General features: G+C 43.2%; 1 protein-coding gene across 4 annotated transcripts; it reads right to left on the bottom strand.

Annotated features, from left to right (window-relative positions):
- Positions 1-2150: 2150 nt before the first annotated feature.
- LOC124010869 (major facilitator superfamily domain-containing protein 6-A-like) lies at positions 2151-19175 on the bottom strand. 4 transcript variants are annotated; one of them, XM_046323609.1, is made up of 12 exons: positions 18935-19173; positions 10000-11342; positions 9808-9878; positions 9528-9582; positions 9069-9391; positions 8062-8159; positions 4042-4203; positions 3734-3832; positions 3472-3551; positions 3156-3356; positions 2909-2912; positions 2151-2726 (listed from the first exon to the last, which is right to left on the bottom strand). In XM_046323609.1, the coding sequence occupies exons 2-12, from the start codon at positions 11338-11340 to the stop codon at positions 2716-2718; spliced, it is 2445 nt and encodes an 814-aa protein (XP_046179565.1). In that variant the 5' UTR covers positions 11341-11342; positions 18935-19173; the 3' UTR covers positions 2151-2715. The 4 variants fall into 4 exon arrangements, with proteins under 4 accessions (XP_046179565.1, XP_046179564.1, XP_046179566.1 ...); XM_046323610.1 differs by having other exon boundaries at positions 2585-2726; positions 2909-2958; XM_046323608.1 differs by lacking the exon at positions 2909-2912 and having other exon boundaries at positions 18935-19172.
- Positions 19176-19504: the final 329 nt, after the last annotated feature.

The raw sequence follows: 19504 nt of genomic DNA, 5'->3' as shown, positions 1-19504 counted from the left end.
AAAAACAACAGCAGACGCTAGGGATTAGGATCCCCCCTACTCACACGCCCACCCGCAAAAACAAGTCCCTGACTCAATCACAAAACCTCAGCAACTTAGTATGCCTCACATGTACTTTACAGTACTTATCATTTGCACTTAAACCAAAGGGATGGGTCTGTTTCTCCCTCTCTTTCTCTGCACTTGAGAAGAAACTGACATACTAATTATAGAAGTGCAGAAATGTTTTAAATCAAAGATCAACTGCTTAGACCTCAATGAACCACTACAGTACTTAGGCCTAAACGGATGTGAAGTCATTCGTCTCTTCCACACTGCTCTTGCTCCTTGTATCCTATGGCTTTGCTGCCCAACAGGGTATTGGTGGGAGTAACCATGGCTCTGAGCTCCCCTGCTGTGCCTCCTGCAGGCCAAGGCTGGGGCTGCTGTGGGCTGTGGGCTGTACTGATCAGCCCACGGAGAGGCTGGCCCTGTGGGCATTATGTATGGTTGTATTGACGACGGTAGAGACAAAGCCTCGCACTGTGTCACACAGGGCACTTTTTCCTCACTCTGCAGGACATCCTGGGTCATGCTTAGTAGGGCACACAGACACCGTAGCAAAACTGTTTGCAACGGAGAGTAGCGATCTGTGCTCTAATTTGACACATTCAGCTAGTAGGCATAGACTATCGCTTTCAATCTGTTTGAAAATGTTTTCCACCATCTTAACCCTGGTGACTGTATGAGCGCTCATGTGTAGAACTGCATCAGTTGCGTTGGAAATAAAAAAACAGGCATTTTAAATTGACTAGATGTTGTCAAAAGGTCCTAGGCCTACAATATACACAAAACACATAATACAAATAAACATTTTACTTGCACAGCACTTTTCGTTAAATAAAATAATCTCAAAACGCATAAAAAGCAAAAGGAAACAAACACCACATTTAAAATTGATGGTAGAGATGGATATTGAATCTCTGTTTGGCTTCGGATGAAAGGCTAGGAGTTGAGGCAGTTTGGATTGGAAAGGCAGTGTAGCTTCTGCGGAGGGAGAGGGCATTGATGGTACAGCCAGAGAGAAACCAACACAGTCGGAACATTCCAATAATCAATTCACTGCCTCTCCGCTATAGCACATGTTGTACTATCCTGGAGTGTTTTTAAAAGCTCGCCTAGGCCTACACCATATCACACCTATCATTCCAATGATCAGCATGACTATTGTGTAGCTATTTCATCAGTGCAGCATTATCAGTGTACTGTGTAAATAAAGGATGCTGCAACATGATGCCCTACTGAACATGGCAGCTGTTTGGTCCTATCACGTCCTAGCATGTTGGAGTGTCCACACCACAGGCATAAATAGGACCATTCCATGACTCAACACTTTCAGCAAAGCCATACGTACCCACAAGGCATTGCAGCGGACTAATGTATGTGCGAGTCTGTGTGGTCAAGAGTAAACAAATATTATACTGGTGCTTGCCTCAATAAGATCATTAAAGTACATGAGAATATCATCATTTTTTATTAGATTTTCAAATGAACTGATTCATGGGGTACCTTCAAATGAACTGATTCATGGAGTGCAGCTGATGGAGAAATCTTAAGGTAAAATGTACAAATGATTAATTCCTTAGATGTAGACAACATGCTTAACCATATTGGATAAGACAGCTGCCACGGTCAGTGTTGTCTCTTGAGACTGTTGTAGTGTAATAACTATTTAGAGTACACTAATCATGATAATGAATTACATTAATTTCTGTGTTCAAAACAAAGACGATTTGGGGGAAAAACAATAAGTCCAATTAATTCAATCTCTTTTCCAACATCAATATTAGCTTATATTTTCTGCCGAGACAAGAGATGTTGCAGATGGTATTGTGGTGTATTTTCTGCAGAGACAAGGGATGTTGCAGATGGTATTGTGGTGTATTTTCTGAAGAAAACACCATTACTGTCCTCCCACACACTCCCATCAGCAGCAACAGCAAGCACACCCTGACCTCAACCTTCACACAACACGCACGCTTAGGGTTATTACTCCAATGCGGTACACTACTGCCACCAAGTGTCGACTCTTGGGCTTTTAAAAACATGCCGGAATACAGACAGCAAAAATATAATTGAGACACCAGAAGAAAAAAAACTGAAAGTTAAAATGATTTATCTACAAAATACATTTTTATTGTATATACACATCATTTCATCCCAAGAGTCAAAATAATAACATGATTGTCAGAAGCTCGTGCAGGAAGACACACAGGAAATAAATACATTGCATTCTAGAAGGCAACACTCCCTTTGGACCCTTTCGAGATCAAATTCTATTTACACCATGTCAGATGACACCCGCACAGAAAGCAATCATTCTGTACTTCGATGTGGAATACCTCTTCCCTGCTGTACATGTCGCAGGAACCAAAAGGAGACCCGTGACAATGTAAGTACCTGCTCTGTCTCTAAACTCAACTCAAGCCTTTAATCTACTGCCGGAAAGGGTTTGTACTAGACAGTTGATGTGAAGCCTCAAAATTACCAGGTAAAAAGGCAGGGTGCGCCACAGAGTTCCCCTGGTCTGGTAGGGGAGAGGGCTGGGATTCGGGGTGCTCTGCGGGGTGGGCCTTGCTAGATACACTGCTTGGGGAACCGTTATGGTGGTGTGGCGACTCCTGTTGCTCTGTGCGGTGTTCAGTCTCCACTGCCTGGTATTCAGAAGAGGTCTGATCATTTTGCTCCTGGCAACAGACAAGATAATAGAACATCATTGGCTGATCCATCGTGACAAAATGTTTTGGATACACTGAAGATATAACCAAACCATGCACTAAACCAAACACAGGCACATAGGACATCTGACCACATTCACCACAGCACGTCACAAAGACAATTCACCTCTACAGTGCGCACACAGTCTCACCTTTCTTTAGTTCACATGAAGGCGTGGGGGGAAATTCGTTCACATAGTCACTGTTAACCATACGATATAAAAACAGAAAAATAAATCCCATTGAAATCAAATAATTTTTAAAAAGGTTATTAAAAAAACAACATGAACTGGCTTGAAATTCTTAAACTTTCGAGTCGCACATCCGAGGACAAGAGTTCTCATTGAGATTTGACACGTCTTTAAAAAAGAAAAAAAGGACTATCGTCCATCATCCTACCTGCAGTGGCTGTGTCTCAGAGGGTAGACTACTCTTGGCCATGCAGTACATCTCTCTGATCTGGCAGACAGCGAAGGCTATGGTGACCCAGGGGGATCCACTCAGCACCCAGGCCGGTCTGTTAACATCCTCCTGCTCCTCCTGGTGCTTGGTCTTCTTAGCCGGGGGTCCAGGGTCAGGGCGGGGCACAATCACACCAACCTGGTAATTGTAGTAGTAATTAGTAGTAGTAGTAGTACACATCATTGTCCCACAATGGGAAATTGGTTTGCTCAAAGAAGCAGCATATGAGTACAACAACTTGGAGAGTTCTGACCTGGCTCTGCATCAAGTCTATGGTAGCGATGGGAACTGGACTGGATGGAACCGGAATGTTCTCTGCTAGCATCCTGTCCTCTATTGAGGGGAATACAAATTTAGGTTATTATTGTATGGTACACTGTGAAAAATAAGGGTGGTTTGCAGTTGTATAAATATTTTAGTTTTAGTGCAATATATGAAGCAATCCATTAAACCATTCTATATAGAACAGGGTCTGTAAAATAAAATATGAACTGAGGTTCTCTCCCCTCCCTCACCCTTTTCCCCGTTCTGTCCAGTTAGACATTGAATGAAGGAGAAGATGAGGAGTATAACCAGGGAAGCCATTCCAATACCTCTGAACGTCTCTGCAGCTCCTGGAAAAAGAAAGATGCACATTACAGATACACAAAAAAACATAAATGCTAACACCAAAGGTGTCATTTAATAGGGTTACGAATGATTTATTAGTGGATGTGTAGTTTATAAATATGTAATAAACCATAACCCATTGGTTCTCAGGAGTTGCTAAATTTCACTACACAAATGGGACTGTCAAAAGGGGCCGTTGTTGTCGCATCCGTACCAAAATAGTTGACGAAGACACCCCCCACCATGGCCCCACAGCCCCGTCCCAGCCCCAGGTGTAGACCCTGGAGGATACCCTGGGCAGAGGTCCTCAGAGCTGGGGGCACCGCGGCACTCAGGTAGGAGATACAGGCTGCCCAAACCGACGCATGGGTCACACCTACAGCACAAAGAGACAGACAGAAAGGCAAAACAAAAAGGTTAGAAAAGTGAAATACTGTGTGTGGCTCAGAGGTAGAGCATGGCACATGTAAAGCCAGGGTTGTAGGTTTGATTCCCATGGGGGAACAGTACAAAAATGCACTCACGACTAAGTCACTCTGGATAAGAGCGTCTGCTAAATGACTAAAATGTCAATGATGCCAGAGGACAAACATTGATGGAGGTGTTAAACATTACACAGCTTATAGGATAAAAATGCTTCTTCAAAGAAGGGGCGGCAGGTAGCCTAGCAGTTAAGAGTGTTGGGCCAGTAACCGAAAGGTCGCTGGTTTGAATCCCCGAGCCGACAAAGTGAAAAGAAAATCTGTTGATGTGCCCTTGAGCAAGGCACTCAACCCTAATTGCTCCTGTAAGTCGCTCTCGATAAGAATGTCTGCTAAATGTAAAATGTTTTACATTAGTACTGAAATAATGACATATACAGAAGTAGAAAAAGCAGTCCGTCTTGTAGTATTAGCACAAATTGGAAAAACAAACAGGAAACCTCACCTCGAATTTATTTAGGTCCATTCATCATCCGTCAGGCAGACGGACTTCTCATTCCGTGACCACAGATTCAAAACGTCAGATGGATACACACATTTCTTGTTAACAAAACTATAGGTTTTGGCAAGTTGGTTGGGACATCTACTGTGTTTATGACAAGTCATTTTTCCAACAACTGTTTACAGAGATTATTTCACGTATAATTCACTGCATCACAATTCCAGTCGGTTGGAAAGTTTACATACACTAAGTTGACTGTGCCTTTAAACAGCTTGGAAAATTGCAGAAAATTATGTCATGGCTTTATAAGCTTCTGACTGGCTATAATTTGAGTCAATTGGAGGTGTACCTGTGGATGTATTTCAAGGCCTACCTACAAACTCAGTGCCTCTTTGCTTGACATCATGGGAAAATCAAAAGAAATCAGCCAAGACCTCAGATTTTTTTGTAGACTTCCACAGGTCTGGTTCATCCTTGGGAGCAATTCCCAAAATGCCTGAAGGTACCACGTTCATCTGTACAAACAATAGTATGCGAGTATAAACACCATGGGACCATGCAGCCCAGGAAGGAGATGCGCTCCGTTTCCTAGAGATTAATGTACTTTGGTGCGAAAAGTGCAAATCAATCCCAGAACAACAGCAAAGGACCTTGAGAAGATGCTGGAGAAAACAGGTACAAAGGTATCTATATCCACATAACATGAAAGGCCGCTCAGCAAGGAAGAAGCCACTGCTCCAAAACCGCCATAAAAAAGCCAGACTACGGTTTGCAACTGCACATGGGGACAAAGATTTTACTTTTTGGAGAAATGTTCTCTGGTCTAATGAAACAAAAATAGAACTGTTTGGCTATAAATGACCATCGTTATATTTGGAGGAAAAAGGGGGAGGCTTGCAAGCCGAAGAACACCATCCCAACCGTGACGCAACGGGTTTGGCAGCATCATGTTGTGGAGGTGCTTTGCTGCAGGAGGGAATGGTGCACTTCACAAAATAGATGGCATCATGAGGGATGAAAATTATGTGGATATATTGAAGAAACATCAAGACATCAGTTAAAGCTTGGTCGCAAATGAGTCTTCCAAATGGACAATAACCCCAAGCATACTTCCAAAGTTGTGGAAAAATGGCTTAAGGACAACAAAGTCAAGTAATTGGAGTGGCCATCACAAAAGGACCTCAATCCTATAGAAAATTTGTGGGTAGAACTGAAAAAGCGTGTGCGAGCAAGGAGGCCTACAAACCTGACTCAGTTACACCAGCTTTGTCAGGAGGAATGGGCCAAAATTCACAAAACTTATTGTGGGAAGCTTGTGGAAGGCTACCCAAAATGTTGGACCCAAGTTTAAATTGTTTAAGGCAATCCTACCACATACTAATTGAGTGAATGTACACTTCTGACCCACTGGGAATGTGATGAAAGACATACAAGCTGAAATAATTATTTACTATTATTCTGACATTTCTCATTCTTAAAATAAAAGTGGTGATCCTAACTGACCTAAGACAGGGAATGTTTACGAGGATTAAATGTCAGGAATTATGAAAAACTGAGTTGAAATGTATTTGGCTAAGGTGTACGTAAACTTCCGACTTCAACTGTATATACACACACACACATCCTTATGCTGAAGTAATGGGATGGTCATCTTACTTTGCTTTGTGGGCTGGGGTTGCAAAACACTTCTAAGACAAAAGCTCAGGAAGAAGAAAACAGTGCCTATCACTTATGACCAGTAATAACAAGCTTATTCTTACTTATTGAGCGCATTATCAGTTATTACTAGAAAAATTGTCATGAGGCGTAGGCCTCAAAACACAATGCCATAGTTAAATTCCTTGCAAGAATCATGGATGAGTACATTCACTTTATAAGTCGACCCCTGTCCTAGAGCTGGGGTCGGCAACAGGCTATTTATTTTGGACCCCCGAACGCTTTTAGTAATTATTATTATTTTTTAAATATTTTTTTTTATACAAATAATCATTATATATATATACACACTACCTGACCAAAAGTACGTAGAATGTATGCACACATGACTGTAAGTCGCTTTGGATAAAAGCGTCTGCTAAATGGCATATATTATTATTATATTAAAAGTATGTGGACACCTGTTCGTCAAACATCTCATTCCAAAATCAAGGGCATTAATATGGAGTTGGTTCCCCTTTGTCGTTATAACAGCCGCCACTCTTCTGGGAAGGCTTTCCTCTAGATGTTGGAACATTGCTGCGGGTACTTGTATCCATTCAGCAACAAAAGCATTACTGAGGTCAGGCACTGACGTTGGAAGATTAGGCCTGGCTTGCAGTCGGCGTTCCAATTCATCCCAGAGGTGTTCGATGGGGGTTGAGGTCAGGGCTCGGTGCAGGCCAGTCAAATTCTTCCAGACCGATCTCGACAAACCATTTCTGCATGGACATTGCTTTGTGCACGGGGGCATTGTCATGCTGAAACAGGAAAGCGCCTTTCCCAAACTGTTGCCACAAAGTTGGAAGCACAGAATCATCTAGAATGTCATTGTATGTTGTAGAATTAAGAATTCCCTTCACTGGAACGAAGGGGCCTAGCCTGAACCATGAAAAACAACCCCAGACCACAACCCCAGAAGTGTAAAATCACCAGGAATTCAACTAAAAATGTGTTTCATTGAGTAAGTCTGTTCCCAAGTGTTCCCACATCACAAAAAAATCGAATACATGATTGCGTCTCAAAATACAATCTCTTTATGGGCTTAGTTGTGGTCAATTTGCAGTGTACAAATTATAATTATTCTCTGGGTCCCAACCATTCTCTTAAACAAAATTCAGCCCCCTCTGGATCTAGTTGCCTACCTCTGTCCTATTGGTTATTGTGTACCCAAGGTGTCTGAAAGAGGGAGTGGAACAATATATTCTCCTTTCCAGTGTTTGACAAGACCCATCCAACCTGCTCTTAAATAATCTCTCATCTGTAACCACAGATCGACAAACAGGGTTAACATTGTGCCTATTCACGAGTCATATGACATTACCAGGATATCCTTATTGAATTTCCTTTTGTTGATACTGTCTTTTAATATGACAGCATTTGATGTGATACTGTTACGGTCTTTTCAATTAAAATCCATATTAACATTCCTATATTAACATTAAAAAGGTGTTTTATAAGGCAGCGATTGCTTGAAATAACAGAGATTCCTGTCCTAAGATGTACTTTACTGAGGTTCAATAATACAGCCCTTAACTACGGACTCAAATTTGAACCTTTCCTCAGTCAGATGTCAACAGGAAGTAATGTCAATATCGGACCTGCTCTCTCTTACCTTGTAAGACCTCCATAGGCAGAACTATCCATGCATTCTCCAAGTAAGAAATGTACAGGTAGCGTGCTGTGTTACATGCCAAGCCAATGTACAAGACCCTAAGTTAGGAAAACAGGGAGGAAAGAAAGAAATTAGTGATGAGATTTTCAGAGGTTAGGTACTCCGAGCAAAAGTTATTAAGAAGAAGAAAAACAGATCAAATAGGGTGATGTATGGAATGTATAGGCTTTTCAGACTTGGAGCGTCTTTTGTTGCGTTAATTTGGATCCCATCGCAGAACACTCATCCAAGGTTTAAACAGGGATGGACAATTCCAGTCCTCGAGGGCCTGATTGGCGTCACAGTTTTGCCCCAACTAACACACCTGACTCCAATAATCACAATCTTCAGTTTAGAATGAAACTGGATTAAATCAGCTGTTTGCTAGGGATGGAGAAAAAGTGTGACACCAAATCAGGCCCTTGAGGACTGGAGTTGCCCAACCCCTGGTTTAAAAGAGATGCCCTACTAGGTATAGTTAGTATTACTCTTTGTGCACAGTGCCCAATTGAACTGGTGAGGCAAAAAGCACAAGAATTCTTGAGACCTTTGCACTAATAGGTATGACGTGTGGGGTTATAACCACCCACGATGTTAGAGAAGAACGCTTTAAAATGGTGCGTCAAAATGACATAGGTCGCACAGAGCTGCCAGATGGATGGGCCCCCCTCCTTAAACATAACACCACACTCTCAAATGTCCCTGCTCTGTGCTAGGTCAGTCTGTCTGACTATAGTATACGCACAAGGCCTGTGTGACGTTCAAGCAAGAGGCACTCTAAACGAACACGATCGTTTATATGCCGCAAATGTGGAAATCCTCAGTTTCAGAAAATACTGTGCGCTTTTGGTTGTCGTTGTTGCTGCTGCTGTTTTTGGTCAAATATTTGGTTAAAAGAGATGGATAATGTGATATCCCTTCCTCCACCACCCTCCCAAAAACAAGAACACCAACAACCCCATCCTTACCTGATGTGTCCCACCAGCTCGATAAACTTATGACTGGTGAAGTAAGCAGCCAGCTCCGACACATGACTCAGAACCGAACACACACCAAACAGCGTGGTGGTCCCCTTCAGGTCCTCTAGATGCCAATACAGGAAGGTGAACACAAAGCCGTAACCGAAGCCCATGAACCAGGCGACGAACAGCACCGTGCTGTACTGAACACTACACAGCAGCCTGAGGAGGTCACTGTAATAGAAAGGCTGTTCGGTGGTGGTGGACCCTGGGGTGATGGGGGTCTGGTCCGAGGTGGAGCTCTCCTCTGGAGATGCCACGTTCCCATCTACCTGTGTGCAAAAAAATGGTGTAAAATGAATAAAATAACAATTTTCTATTTAAAGCAGTATATGCTTTGGCTAAAGAAATTAGAAAGACTATTTCCACTTAGTGTTAGTGTGAGTTTTTATTTTCCAGTAGATTTACCTGTGGTATCTCTACCTCCTGGGCCCTCTGAGGCAACTCCTGTCTGTAGTCCCCACTATCAAATCAAACTTCATTTCAAAAGACATTTAAAAATCTCCACACACTTTACAGTAAAATAAATCAAATAGAAGATATTAAAAACAAACAGCAATTCTATAAAATAGATGAATAAAAGAACAAACAAAGTCTAAAATAACAATAAAATCATTGATTTAAGGAAAAGCTAAAAAAAAAAAAGGGTAAGGTTTCAAACAGTTTAAATTGGATCCGCCCCTATTACCTGTCGAAGTAGAATTGTGTTGCTACCACCAGGGCCAGACCCATCATCACTCCAAACACTATGAAGGCCACCTGGGGAAGGAACGAGTGAAGAAATGAACACATTAACTAAATGTTTTATTTACGTATCAACTATGTTGCCCTTAATGACCCATTGCTTGTTATTTGTCACATTTTCAACGTCATACATTACCTGGTAGTTCTTGTACTCGGGCAGGATACAGCCGACTACGCCGTCGATGAGCAGCGTAATGTGGGTGTGGTCTATCCAGATACCCACTAGCAGCATGGTCACGCCCCAGCCAAGGGACCCCCACATTCTCTGCAGGCCGTAACGGTCCCGGTGCTTCCCCAGGTACTGTAACGTCACGGTGTCCACAATGGTGACCGCCGGCGCGCTGAAAAACTCACCCACGATGATGACCAAGAGGATCAGGAGAAAAATGCTCTCGACCTGATCTTCGTTGTACTCAATGATGTACTCTTTAGGTTGGGTGGGGGCAGGGGTGGTGGTAGTGGTTGCCATAGGAGTTGTTGTAGTATTTGGAGTCACTTGAGTGGTATTGCCCTGCTCGTGAGGCATCAATGTGGAATTGGTGGTGGTGGGGGCATGGGTAGGTGTATGGGTGGGGGTTTTAGTAGTCAGTGACATATTTGTGGTATTCGGTAAAAGCTGAGTGGTATTGGCTTGCTCATTAGGCACCACTCTGGGTTGGGCGCCGGTGGGGGTGTGAGTGGCCGTTGTCGTGGCTGTAGTAGTAGCATTGTTCTGCTCGTAAGGCACCCCAGTGGATTGAGTGGTATTGCTATCAGCACCTCTCCTATGCCTGCGGCGTACGCTATAGCCAGAATCAAGGCCCTTCAAAATAAAAGGGAAGCTAGGAAAGTAACTTTGAAACAAATCCCGGCGACTTCTCGTATGATTGGTGGATGCGTCTGGTAGCGAGCCGTTAATTGGTGTCATAGTAGTCAAGGGCAGTATTGGTGGGGCCACAGTGGGGATGTCCACCTTCTCCTTACAGATCATGTCAGCTGGTTTGACAAAGCCGATGCCACAGTTGAACACCAACCAACACAGCACAGAGAACAGCAACAATGGCTTCCCTTTCTTAAAACGATCGGCCACCACTCCCCAGAATGGCGCACTGCAGAACTCTATAAAGTACCGGATCCCAACCAACAGTCCACTACGGCTTGGTGACATCCCTAGCTGTTTGTAGTAGACGGCTAGGAGTGGGTGCAGGGATCCGTATGCTGCATAGAAGAAGAAGTAGAAGATCTTGGAGATGAGGAGCTGGGAGTTGACTCTTAGGGACATCCTCTCAAAGCAGCCTAGGTCTTTCAGTGGTAAGGCCATGGGTGTCTCTGGAGCAGACTGTGTGTCTGATGCTGCAGCAGACACTGGAGTGGAGCCTGGCTCTCGGTCGGTCTGAAGCTCCAGGGAAAGAGTGTTGAAGGGTTCGTCCAGGACGTACTTCCTCTTTTGATCTTCTTCATCATCCGAAAGGATGACCACTTTGTCGTCTGCGGGCATCTCTGGAAGACAGGAAGTTAGATTCATGTTTACTGTAACCTATACAACAGGCTACATTGATTATCATAACCATACAGTCTATGTGTAGCAATATTGATGTTATTCAGGAAACAGAAACTCACTGTCAACTGCGTTTATTTTCAGCAAACTTAACATGTGTAAATATTTGTATGAACAAAACAAGATTCAACAACTGAGACATAAACTGAGGGGGGGGGGGGTCAAAATCAAAAGTAAGGTAGTATCTGGTGTGGCCACCAGCTGCATTAGGTACTGCAGTGCATCTCCTCCTCATGGACTGCACCAGATTTGCCAGTTCTTGCTGTGAGATGTTACCCCACTCTTCCACCAAGGCACCTGCAAGTTCCTGGACATTTCTGAGGGGAATGGCCCTAGCCCTCACCCTCCGATCCAACAGGTCAAAGAACATGCTCAATGGGATTGAGACCGGGCTCTTCGCTGGCCATGGCAGAACACTGACATTCCTGTCTTGCAGGAAATCATGCACAGAACAAGCAGTATGGCTGGTGGCATTGTCATGCTGGAGGGTCATGTCAGGATGAGCCTGCAGGAAGGGTACCTGATAAAATAATGTATATGTTGAAAGATAATGATAGATATGAAAGATATAAAATTGATTAGAATCATAAAATTATAATTTGATGATGTGTGTAGTGTTAGTCAGAATTAGGTAAAACAATGCATCTGTATAGTGGAAAAACACAGACTGTCTGAGCAAGGCGTAGTATAGGATTTGAACTTGTATGTGTGTGCCGAAGAAAAAAAAAACAGAACAGTTAAACTGTGTTTGAACCGACCTGGCTAGGCCTCTGAGGAACCTATGATAGCATAGGGAGTACTTCTCAAGGATTCCCTAATCTCGGGGGAATGGAACTGTCGGCTGGGCAGTGATGATACACAGTGGTGAGAACTATGGAGAAGGATAAAACTCACCTACAGTTTGTGTGCAAGTATGTGCGTCGGATACCTACGGTTTGTGTGCAAGTATGTGCGTAGGATACCTACTGTTTGTGTGAAAGTATGTGCGCAGCTATAAAATGGATGTCTTTGTATAATGGACTTTAGAACGTTCTCTGAATAAACTGTACTCGTTTTGCATAGGCAGAGTCTGACTAATTATTATTAAACCCATGGTCTTACAGATCTCGGTGATTGGTCAGAGCTATTGTTTGTCAGTTATCATTGGGATTAAAAAATCTCGTGACAGTACCACATGAGGGAGGAGGATGTCTTCCCTGTAATGCACAGCGTTAAGATTGCCTGCAATGACAACAAGCTCAGTCCGATGATGTTGTGACACACCGCCCCTGACCAAGGCGGACCCTCCACCTCCAAATCGATCCCGCTCCAGAGTACAGGCCTCGGTGTAATGCTCATTCCTTCGACAATAAAACACGTATCCGATCATCACCCCTGGTGAGACAAAATCACGTCTCGTCAGTGAAGAGCACTTTTTGCCAGTCCTGTCTGGTCCGGCAATGGTGGGTTTGTGCCCTTAGGCAACGTTGTTGCCGGTGATGTCTGGTGAGGACCTGCCTTACAACAGGCCTACAAGCCCTCAGTCCTACCTCTCTCTGCCTATTGCGGACAGTCTCAGCACTGATGGAAGGATTGTGCATTCCTGGTGTAATTCGGGCAGTTGTTGTTGCCATCCTGTACCTGTCCCGCAGGTGTGATGTTCAGGTGTACTGATCCTGTGCAAGTGTTGTTACACATGGTCTGCCACTGCGAGGATGATCAGCTGTCCGTCCCGTCTCCCTGTTAGCTCTGTCTTAGGCGTCTCACAGTACGGACATTGCAATGTATTGCCCTGGCCACATCTGCAGTCCTCATACCTCCTTGCAGCAAGCCAAAGGCACGTTCACGCTGATGAGCAAGGACCCTGGGCATATTTATTTTGGTGTTTTTCAGAGTCAGTAGAAAGGCCTCTTTAGTGTCCTAAGTTTTCACAACTGTGACCTTAATTACCTACTGTCCTGTAAGCTGTTAGGGTCTTAAAGACCATTCCACAAGTTAATTGCTTATGGTTCATTGAACAAGCATGGGAAACTGTGTTTAAACCCTTTACAAGGAAGACCTGTGAAATTTGGATTTTTTACAAATGATCTTTTTGTTGTGACTATAACACAAAGCATATTGAAACATGGTGGCAGTGAATTATTATATATATTTTTAAGAATACATCCCAGGCGCCAGTTTGAAAAAGTTATACTTTTACAAGCTAGTCATCGTGCCGAACATCAATGCTAGTTGATTATAGAATGACTATACTAAAAGCTGTCTATTGGACATAAGCAGATGTGAGTAGCTAACATTCCATTCTACAAAAAAAATAAATAGACTTTGACGATTGTAATTTAGCACTTACCTGGAAAAGATGGAAAGAGGAATTTAAATTTGTACATAGCTCTTACAAATGGGAGAAAACCTTAGGACTACAAAGTGAAGCTATTGTACTACCTAATTGGGGGAAAAGGCAGAGGGATTTGTGAGACCCTTGGTGTGGGCAGTACAAGAGACAATCTCTGTGTTGAGGAAGTAATTGCAGCACTAGAATGCATTTTGTGATCCAAAGAAAAATGAAACAATTGAGAGATATACATTTTTGTCATGCGGAGTCAGGGCCAAGATGAGAGATTAGACAAATATCTCACTGAATTGAGGACTCTAGCGGCCACCTGCAACTTTGTAGTAATCACAGACTTATCAGGGACTGGATTATGTGCATACAGATTGGAAGAGCTGCCGAACTGTCCAGACAAGGAGCTAAAGTAAAAATGTGCAGTAACACTGGAAGAGAGACCGAGAGGAGACTAGAGAAAGAGAGCACTGTTACAATGCAGATACTGTGGACAAACATGTAAATCCTGTGTGAAAAAATAAATAAATCCCTTCTCTACGGTTTGAAAAAGTGCAGGGACCAGCAAAGAGAAACGGTCCTGGCAATGTGAAATGCATCAGCTGAATCTGGAGAGAAGTGAGGATGTTCTCTGCATCACACAGGCCAAAGTCAGAGCATCAACGTGGTACAGGAATAACAAATAACTGACCGCAATGCTGCTCTCTTTGCAACCATGCTGGTCAACAAAATGATTTTTTAGAAAGATTTCAGTCAGATTTCAGCCTGATTGTGGTGTTAGTTGTAATGTTATCCCTGCAAACCTCACAAAAGACAGTCACCTAGAGCCCTGCAGTCAGGTATTGGTGATGTGTAACAAGAGTAGTCTGACGCCACTGGGGAAGTGCACACTTAAAAAAAAAAGAAGTGATCAATCCACGCAATAACAAAACCTACAGAGGTGAGTTCATCATAGTCAACAAGAACGTGCACAGGCCCCATTGTAGGCAGCAAGGCTATCCAGGCAATGGAGTTGCTTACTGTGCAGCATCACAGCATCCTGGCCGTCAAGAAAACAGGAGTACGCTGATGTATTCCATGGAGAGGGATGCTTACCTGGCAAACTGAAGCTGGGAGTGGATGAGCGAGGGGGGCCTGTCCAGTAGCACTATATAAACCACTCAGAGAGGAGCTTGGTGGTCTATACAAAAGGATGGCAAAAGCAGTTGGGGGGGGCACAGATTGGATTGGCAGCCTGATCGCAATGCATAAACCATCTGGAAAACGATGAGTGTGTATCGATCCAAAACCTTTCAAGGCACTCAAGTGGAGCCATTACCCACTACCCACTATTGAAGACGTGGTGCCAGACCTGAACACGTGTGTCATCTTGTTTGTGAAGGAAAAAAACAACTGACATGTGGAACTGGATGAGGAATCCAGCTATCTCACCACGTTCTCGACTGCCATGGGACACGCTACAGGTGGCTGCGCATGCCAAATCGGAATCAGTTCAGCCCCAGAGATCTTTCAGGGGAAGTTGAAAAAAGGAATGGAAGGTCTGCCGAGGAGTCGATAAATAAATAAAAATCACTGCAGATGGCATCCTGATTATGGGGGAAAGAAGACAACGATGAAGCAGCAATTCGGGACGATGACAAAATCCAGAGACGCTGCAGCTCAGGCTGAAGGAAGTGCCCTACATTGGTCACCTAACATCAGATGGGTTTGAAAGTGGTCCCGGAAAAGCGACAGCCATCAGACAGATGCCTCGGCCTACAGATGTGCGGGGGGGGGTACAGCGCCTCCTGGGTATGGTAAACTACCTATCCAAGTTCTGCAGCCACGCCACTGCAAGCCCGCTGTGACACCTAACACACAAGGACTCGAGCTGGCTTTCAAGAAAAATCAGCTGACACCATTGCACAGACCCCGGTGGTCAGTCTCAGATAGGTTCCTGGAAAACATGTGGTGCGAAGCAGGGTGTGCCTCACAGAACAGGAGAACAGAGGCCCTGTGGAATCAATCAACATGATACACTTACCTGCCTGTGTCAAGCGAGAGACTAAAGGCCATCCAGAGAGCCACTGAAGCTCCAGATACTGAAGAATGTGATCCTGCAGCGGTGGCCAGAAGGGAAAGAACAGGTACCCTTGGAAGGAGCAATGTATTTTCACAACAAAGATGAGTTGAGTGTGCAAAGTGGAGTTGTCTTCAGAGGCGAGCGAGTCGTTGTGCTTGTTGCCCTCAAAGAATCCATTCCTCACACATAGGAATTGAGGGATGTCTGAGAAGAGCTTGCGAGTGTGTCTACTGACCGGGCATGAATGCACACCTGAGAACATACATGGAACAATGTAGCACCTGCACTGCATGGGGTGTGAAGCAGCAGAAAGAGACGCTGAAACCACACGAAGCACCAAAGCTTCCCTGGGAGAAAAATATGGACCTGTTGGAGTTCAGAGACTCCATGGTCACAGTTGATTGAAAACTCTCAAACTTCTGGAAATTGGAACATTTGGGGGAACACAGTCAGAAACAGTCATTTGAAAACTAAAAGACACACTTTGCACGGTACGGCATACCTGACATCCTATATTCAGACAATGGCCCCAGTACTCTTCAGGCGAGTTCCGAAGTTTCAACAAGGCCTGGGACTTTAAACACTAAACATTGTCACCAGTATACTCGCAAAGTAATGGGAAATTGGAATCCGCAGCGAAAACAGCCGAACGACTGATGGAAAAAGCAAAGAGAGCAGGTGCTGACCCATACCTAGTCACGCTAGATCACAGAAATACCCCGTCACAAGCAACAGACAGCAGCCCTGCAATGGCACTTGATGGAAAGACGTACAAAGACAATAGTGCGAATGATTGAAAATCTGCTGAGACCAGGAATGACAAAATTAATGGTCAGCAGAGAAGTTCAAAGAAAGTCAGGAGAGACAGGCAAAGTACTACAATACCTCTGCTAAGGATTTCACAGAGTTGCTGCAATGAGATGACAGCATGAGAGTTGAGCCACTCACAGGTAGGGCCATCCAAAAACCTACTGTATACAACTGAAGGACTGAATGTAAATCAAAGAAAGTAAAAACAAATATATAGTACCAGTCAAAAGTTGACACACCCACTCATTCCAGGGTTTTTATTTTGTACTATTTTCTACATTGTAGAATAAGACATCAAAACTATGAAATTACACATATGGAATCATGGAGTAACCAATTTTTTTATATTTTTTTTATATTTGAGATTCTTCAAAGTAGCCACCCTTTGCCTTGATGACAGCTTTGCACACGCTTGGCATTCTCTCAACCAGCGTCACGAGGTAGTCACCTGGAATGCATTTCAGTTAACAGCTGTGCCTTGTTAAAAGTTAGTTTGTGGAATTTCTTTCCTTCTTAATGCTTTTGAGCCAATCAGTTGTGTTGTGACAAGGTACATGTGGTATAGAGAAGATGGTATTTTTACCAAATAGGACTAAGTCCATATTATGGCAAGAACAGCTAAAATAAGCAGAGAGAAACAGTCCATCATTACTTTAAAACATGAAGGTGAGTCAATAATTTCAAGAACTTTGAACATTTCTTCAAGTGCAGTCACAAAAACCATTAGAGTTAACTGCACCTCAGATTGCAGCCCAAAAAATGCTTCACAGAGTTCAAGTAACAGACACATTTCAACATCAACTGTTCAGAGGAGACTGCGTGAAATCAGGCCTTCACGGTCAAACTGCTGCAAAGAAACCACTATTAAAGAACACACCAATAAGAAGAGACTTGCTTGGGCCAAGAAGGATGAGCAATTGACATTTGACTGGTGGAAATCCGTCCTTTGATCTGATGGGTCCAAATGTGAGATTTTTGGTTCCAACCGGCGTGTCTTTGTGAGACGCAGAATAGGTGAACGGATGATTTCCGCATGTGTGGTTCCCACCATGAAGCATGGAGGAGGAGGTGTGATGGTACTTTGCTGGCGACACTGTCGGTTATTTATTTAGAATTCAAGGTGCACTTAACCAGCATGGCTACCACAGCATTCTGCAGCAATATGCCACCCCATCTGGTTTGCACTTATTGGGACTATCATTTGTTTTCAACAGGACAATGACCCAACACACCTTCAGGCTGTGTAAGGGCTATTTGACCAAGAAGGAGAGTGATGGAGTGCTGCATTAGATGACCTGACCTCCACAATCACCCAACCTCAAGCCAATTGAGATGGTTTGTGATGAGTTGGATCGCAGAGTGAAGGAAAAGCAGCCAACAAGCGCTCAACACGTGGGAACTCTTCAAGACTGTCGGAAAAGCATTTCAGGTGAAGCTGGTTGAGAGAATGCCAAGAGTGTGCAAAGCTGTCATCAAGGCAAAGAGTGGTTACTTTGAAGAATCTCCAATATATTTTGATTTGTTTAACACTTTTTGGTTACTACATGATTCCATGTGTTATTTCATAGCTTTGATATCTTCACTACTAATTCTACAATGTAAAACACATTAAAAAATAAAGGAAAACCTTGAATGAGTAGGTATATCCAAACTTTTGACCGGTACGGTGTGTGTGTGTGTGTGTGTGTGTGTGCAAATAGACCGTGAGAGACAAACAAACATTCAGTTCACATTCAAAATGATTGCAGACATGGACTACATGCCAAAGTTAGGTGGAGTCTGCCTTTGTTGTAGAAAAAAAGAACGTATAACAATATTCATGTTACTCATTTTGATGTTACACAGGAAACGGAACCACTTGTTTCTTACTGACTTCGTGTACTTGATGTGCTGGTTAACAACACGCATAGTAAAATTTGATTACAACACAAAGCATATTGAAAACACTATGTTATACAGTAAACATGTTAAGCGTGGCTACAATAAAGATAAAGCTACCCACAAGTTGCACAATGGGTGTAAGAAATATAGTAACATTGTTACAACCTAAGAACTCATGTTGCTCGTTGAGTGGGTGTCATATCAAAAGAACCGGTGAAACCGGTGAGAAAATACATTTCACCGTCCAATGCGGTAGTATGAACTAAATGCATGTTTCACTGTCAAATAATGAACACAACACCAAATTGAAGACGTAAAAAGTAAAACGTTTACATTAAACAGTGCTAAACAGAGCACTTACATCAAAATATTGTAGATTCGCAATAAAATTACAAAATTAGCGCAGTTTCTCTTTAACATAGAAATATGAGCTTGGACGCCCGTGTTCTCATCAAGCTTACCTGACAAAGTCCGGTCTGTATTCCTATTCTTTCAACTATGACTACGCAGGTTCGACGGTGGCAGTTGTGACTCCTAGTCGTAAATCGAACGCTTCCTGCATTTCCTACAATACAGTTTATTTCGTCGTTTTCCTATGCATGCATGATACAGATGAACGATACACCGTAAGTAATATATTTTAAGACTCATGCAAATACTCCGACCTACAACCACACCTTCGTTCAGGCCATTTCGCTCAGATGGGAACTCCAAACTCGATACGCCCAGAGGATGGGTTTCGTGTGACGTCTGTGCTATCTGTTAAAGTGAAACCAACCTCCCAAATATTGTCCCGCTGCCCTTCAACATACACCAACTACTGTAAATGCTTAAGAGCATGTTTATAACGAATTGTAAAGGCAATATGTGCAATTGTTATTGTTTCTAAAAATCTATAACATCTATCAAATGTATATTTCCTACATAATAAAGGAAATAGATAGAATACAATGTAGCTTGTGCACCTTTCAATTTCGTTTAATTTAATATTCTTCACACCTGTAGTATTGTTCATATTGTAACGACCCAGG

Source organism: Oncorhynchus gorbuscha, linkage group LG23 (assembly GCF_021184085.1).
Source record: "Oncorhynchus gorbuscha isolate QuinsamMale2020 ecotype Even-year linkage group LG23, OgorEven_v1.0, whole genome shotgun sequence".
Taxonomy (NCBI): domain Eukaryota; kingdom Metazoa; phylum Chordata; class Actinopteri; order Salmoniformes; family Salmonidae; genus Oncorhynchus; species Oncorhynchus gorbuscha.
This window is presented reverse-complemented; position numbering and strand designations above follow the sequence as displayed.

Bases quoted from the DNA above. Each gene is read 5' to 3' on its own strand.
- LOC124010869 (XM_046323608.1), bottom strand. From the start codon at position 11,340: ATGCCCGCAGACGACAAAGTGGTCATCCTTTCGGATGATGAAGAAGAT. The intron at 9,879-9,999 runs GTAATGTATGAC...TTCCTTCCCCAG, and splicing joins CCGAGTACAAGAACTACCAG to GTGGCCTTCATAGTGTTTGG. The intron at 2,727-3,155 runs GTAGGATGATGG...GTCTGTTGCCAG, and splicing joins CTGAGACACAGCCACTGCAG to GAGCAAAATGATCAGACCTC.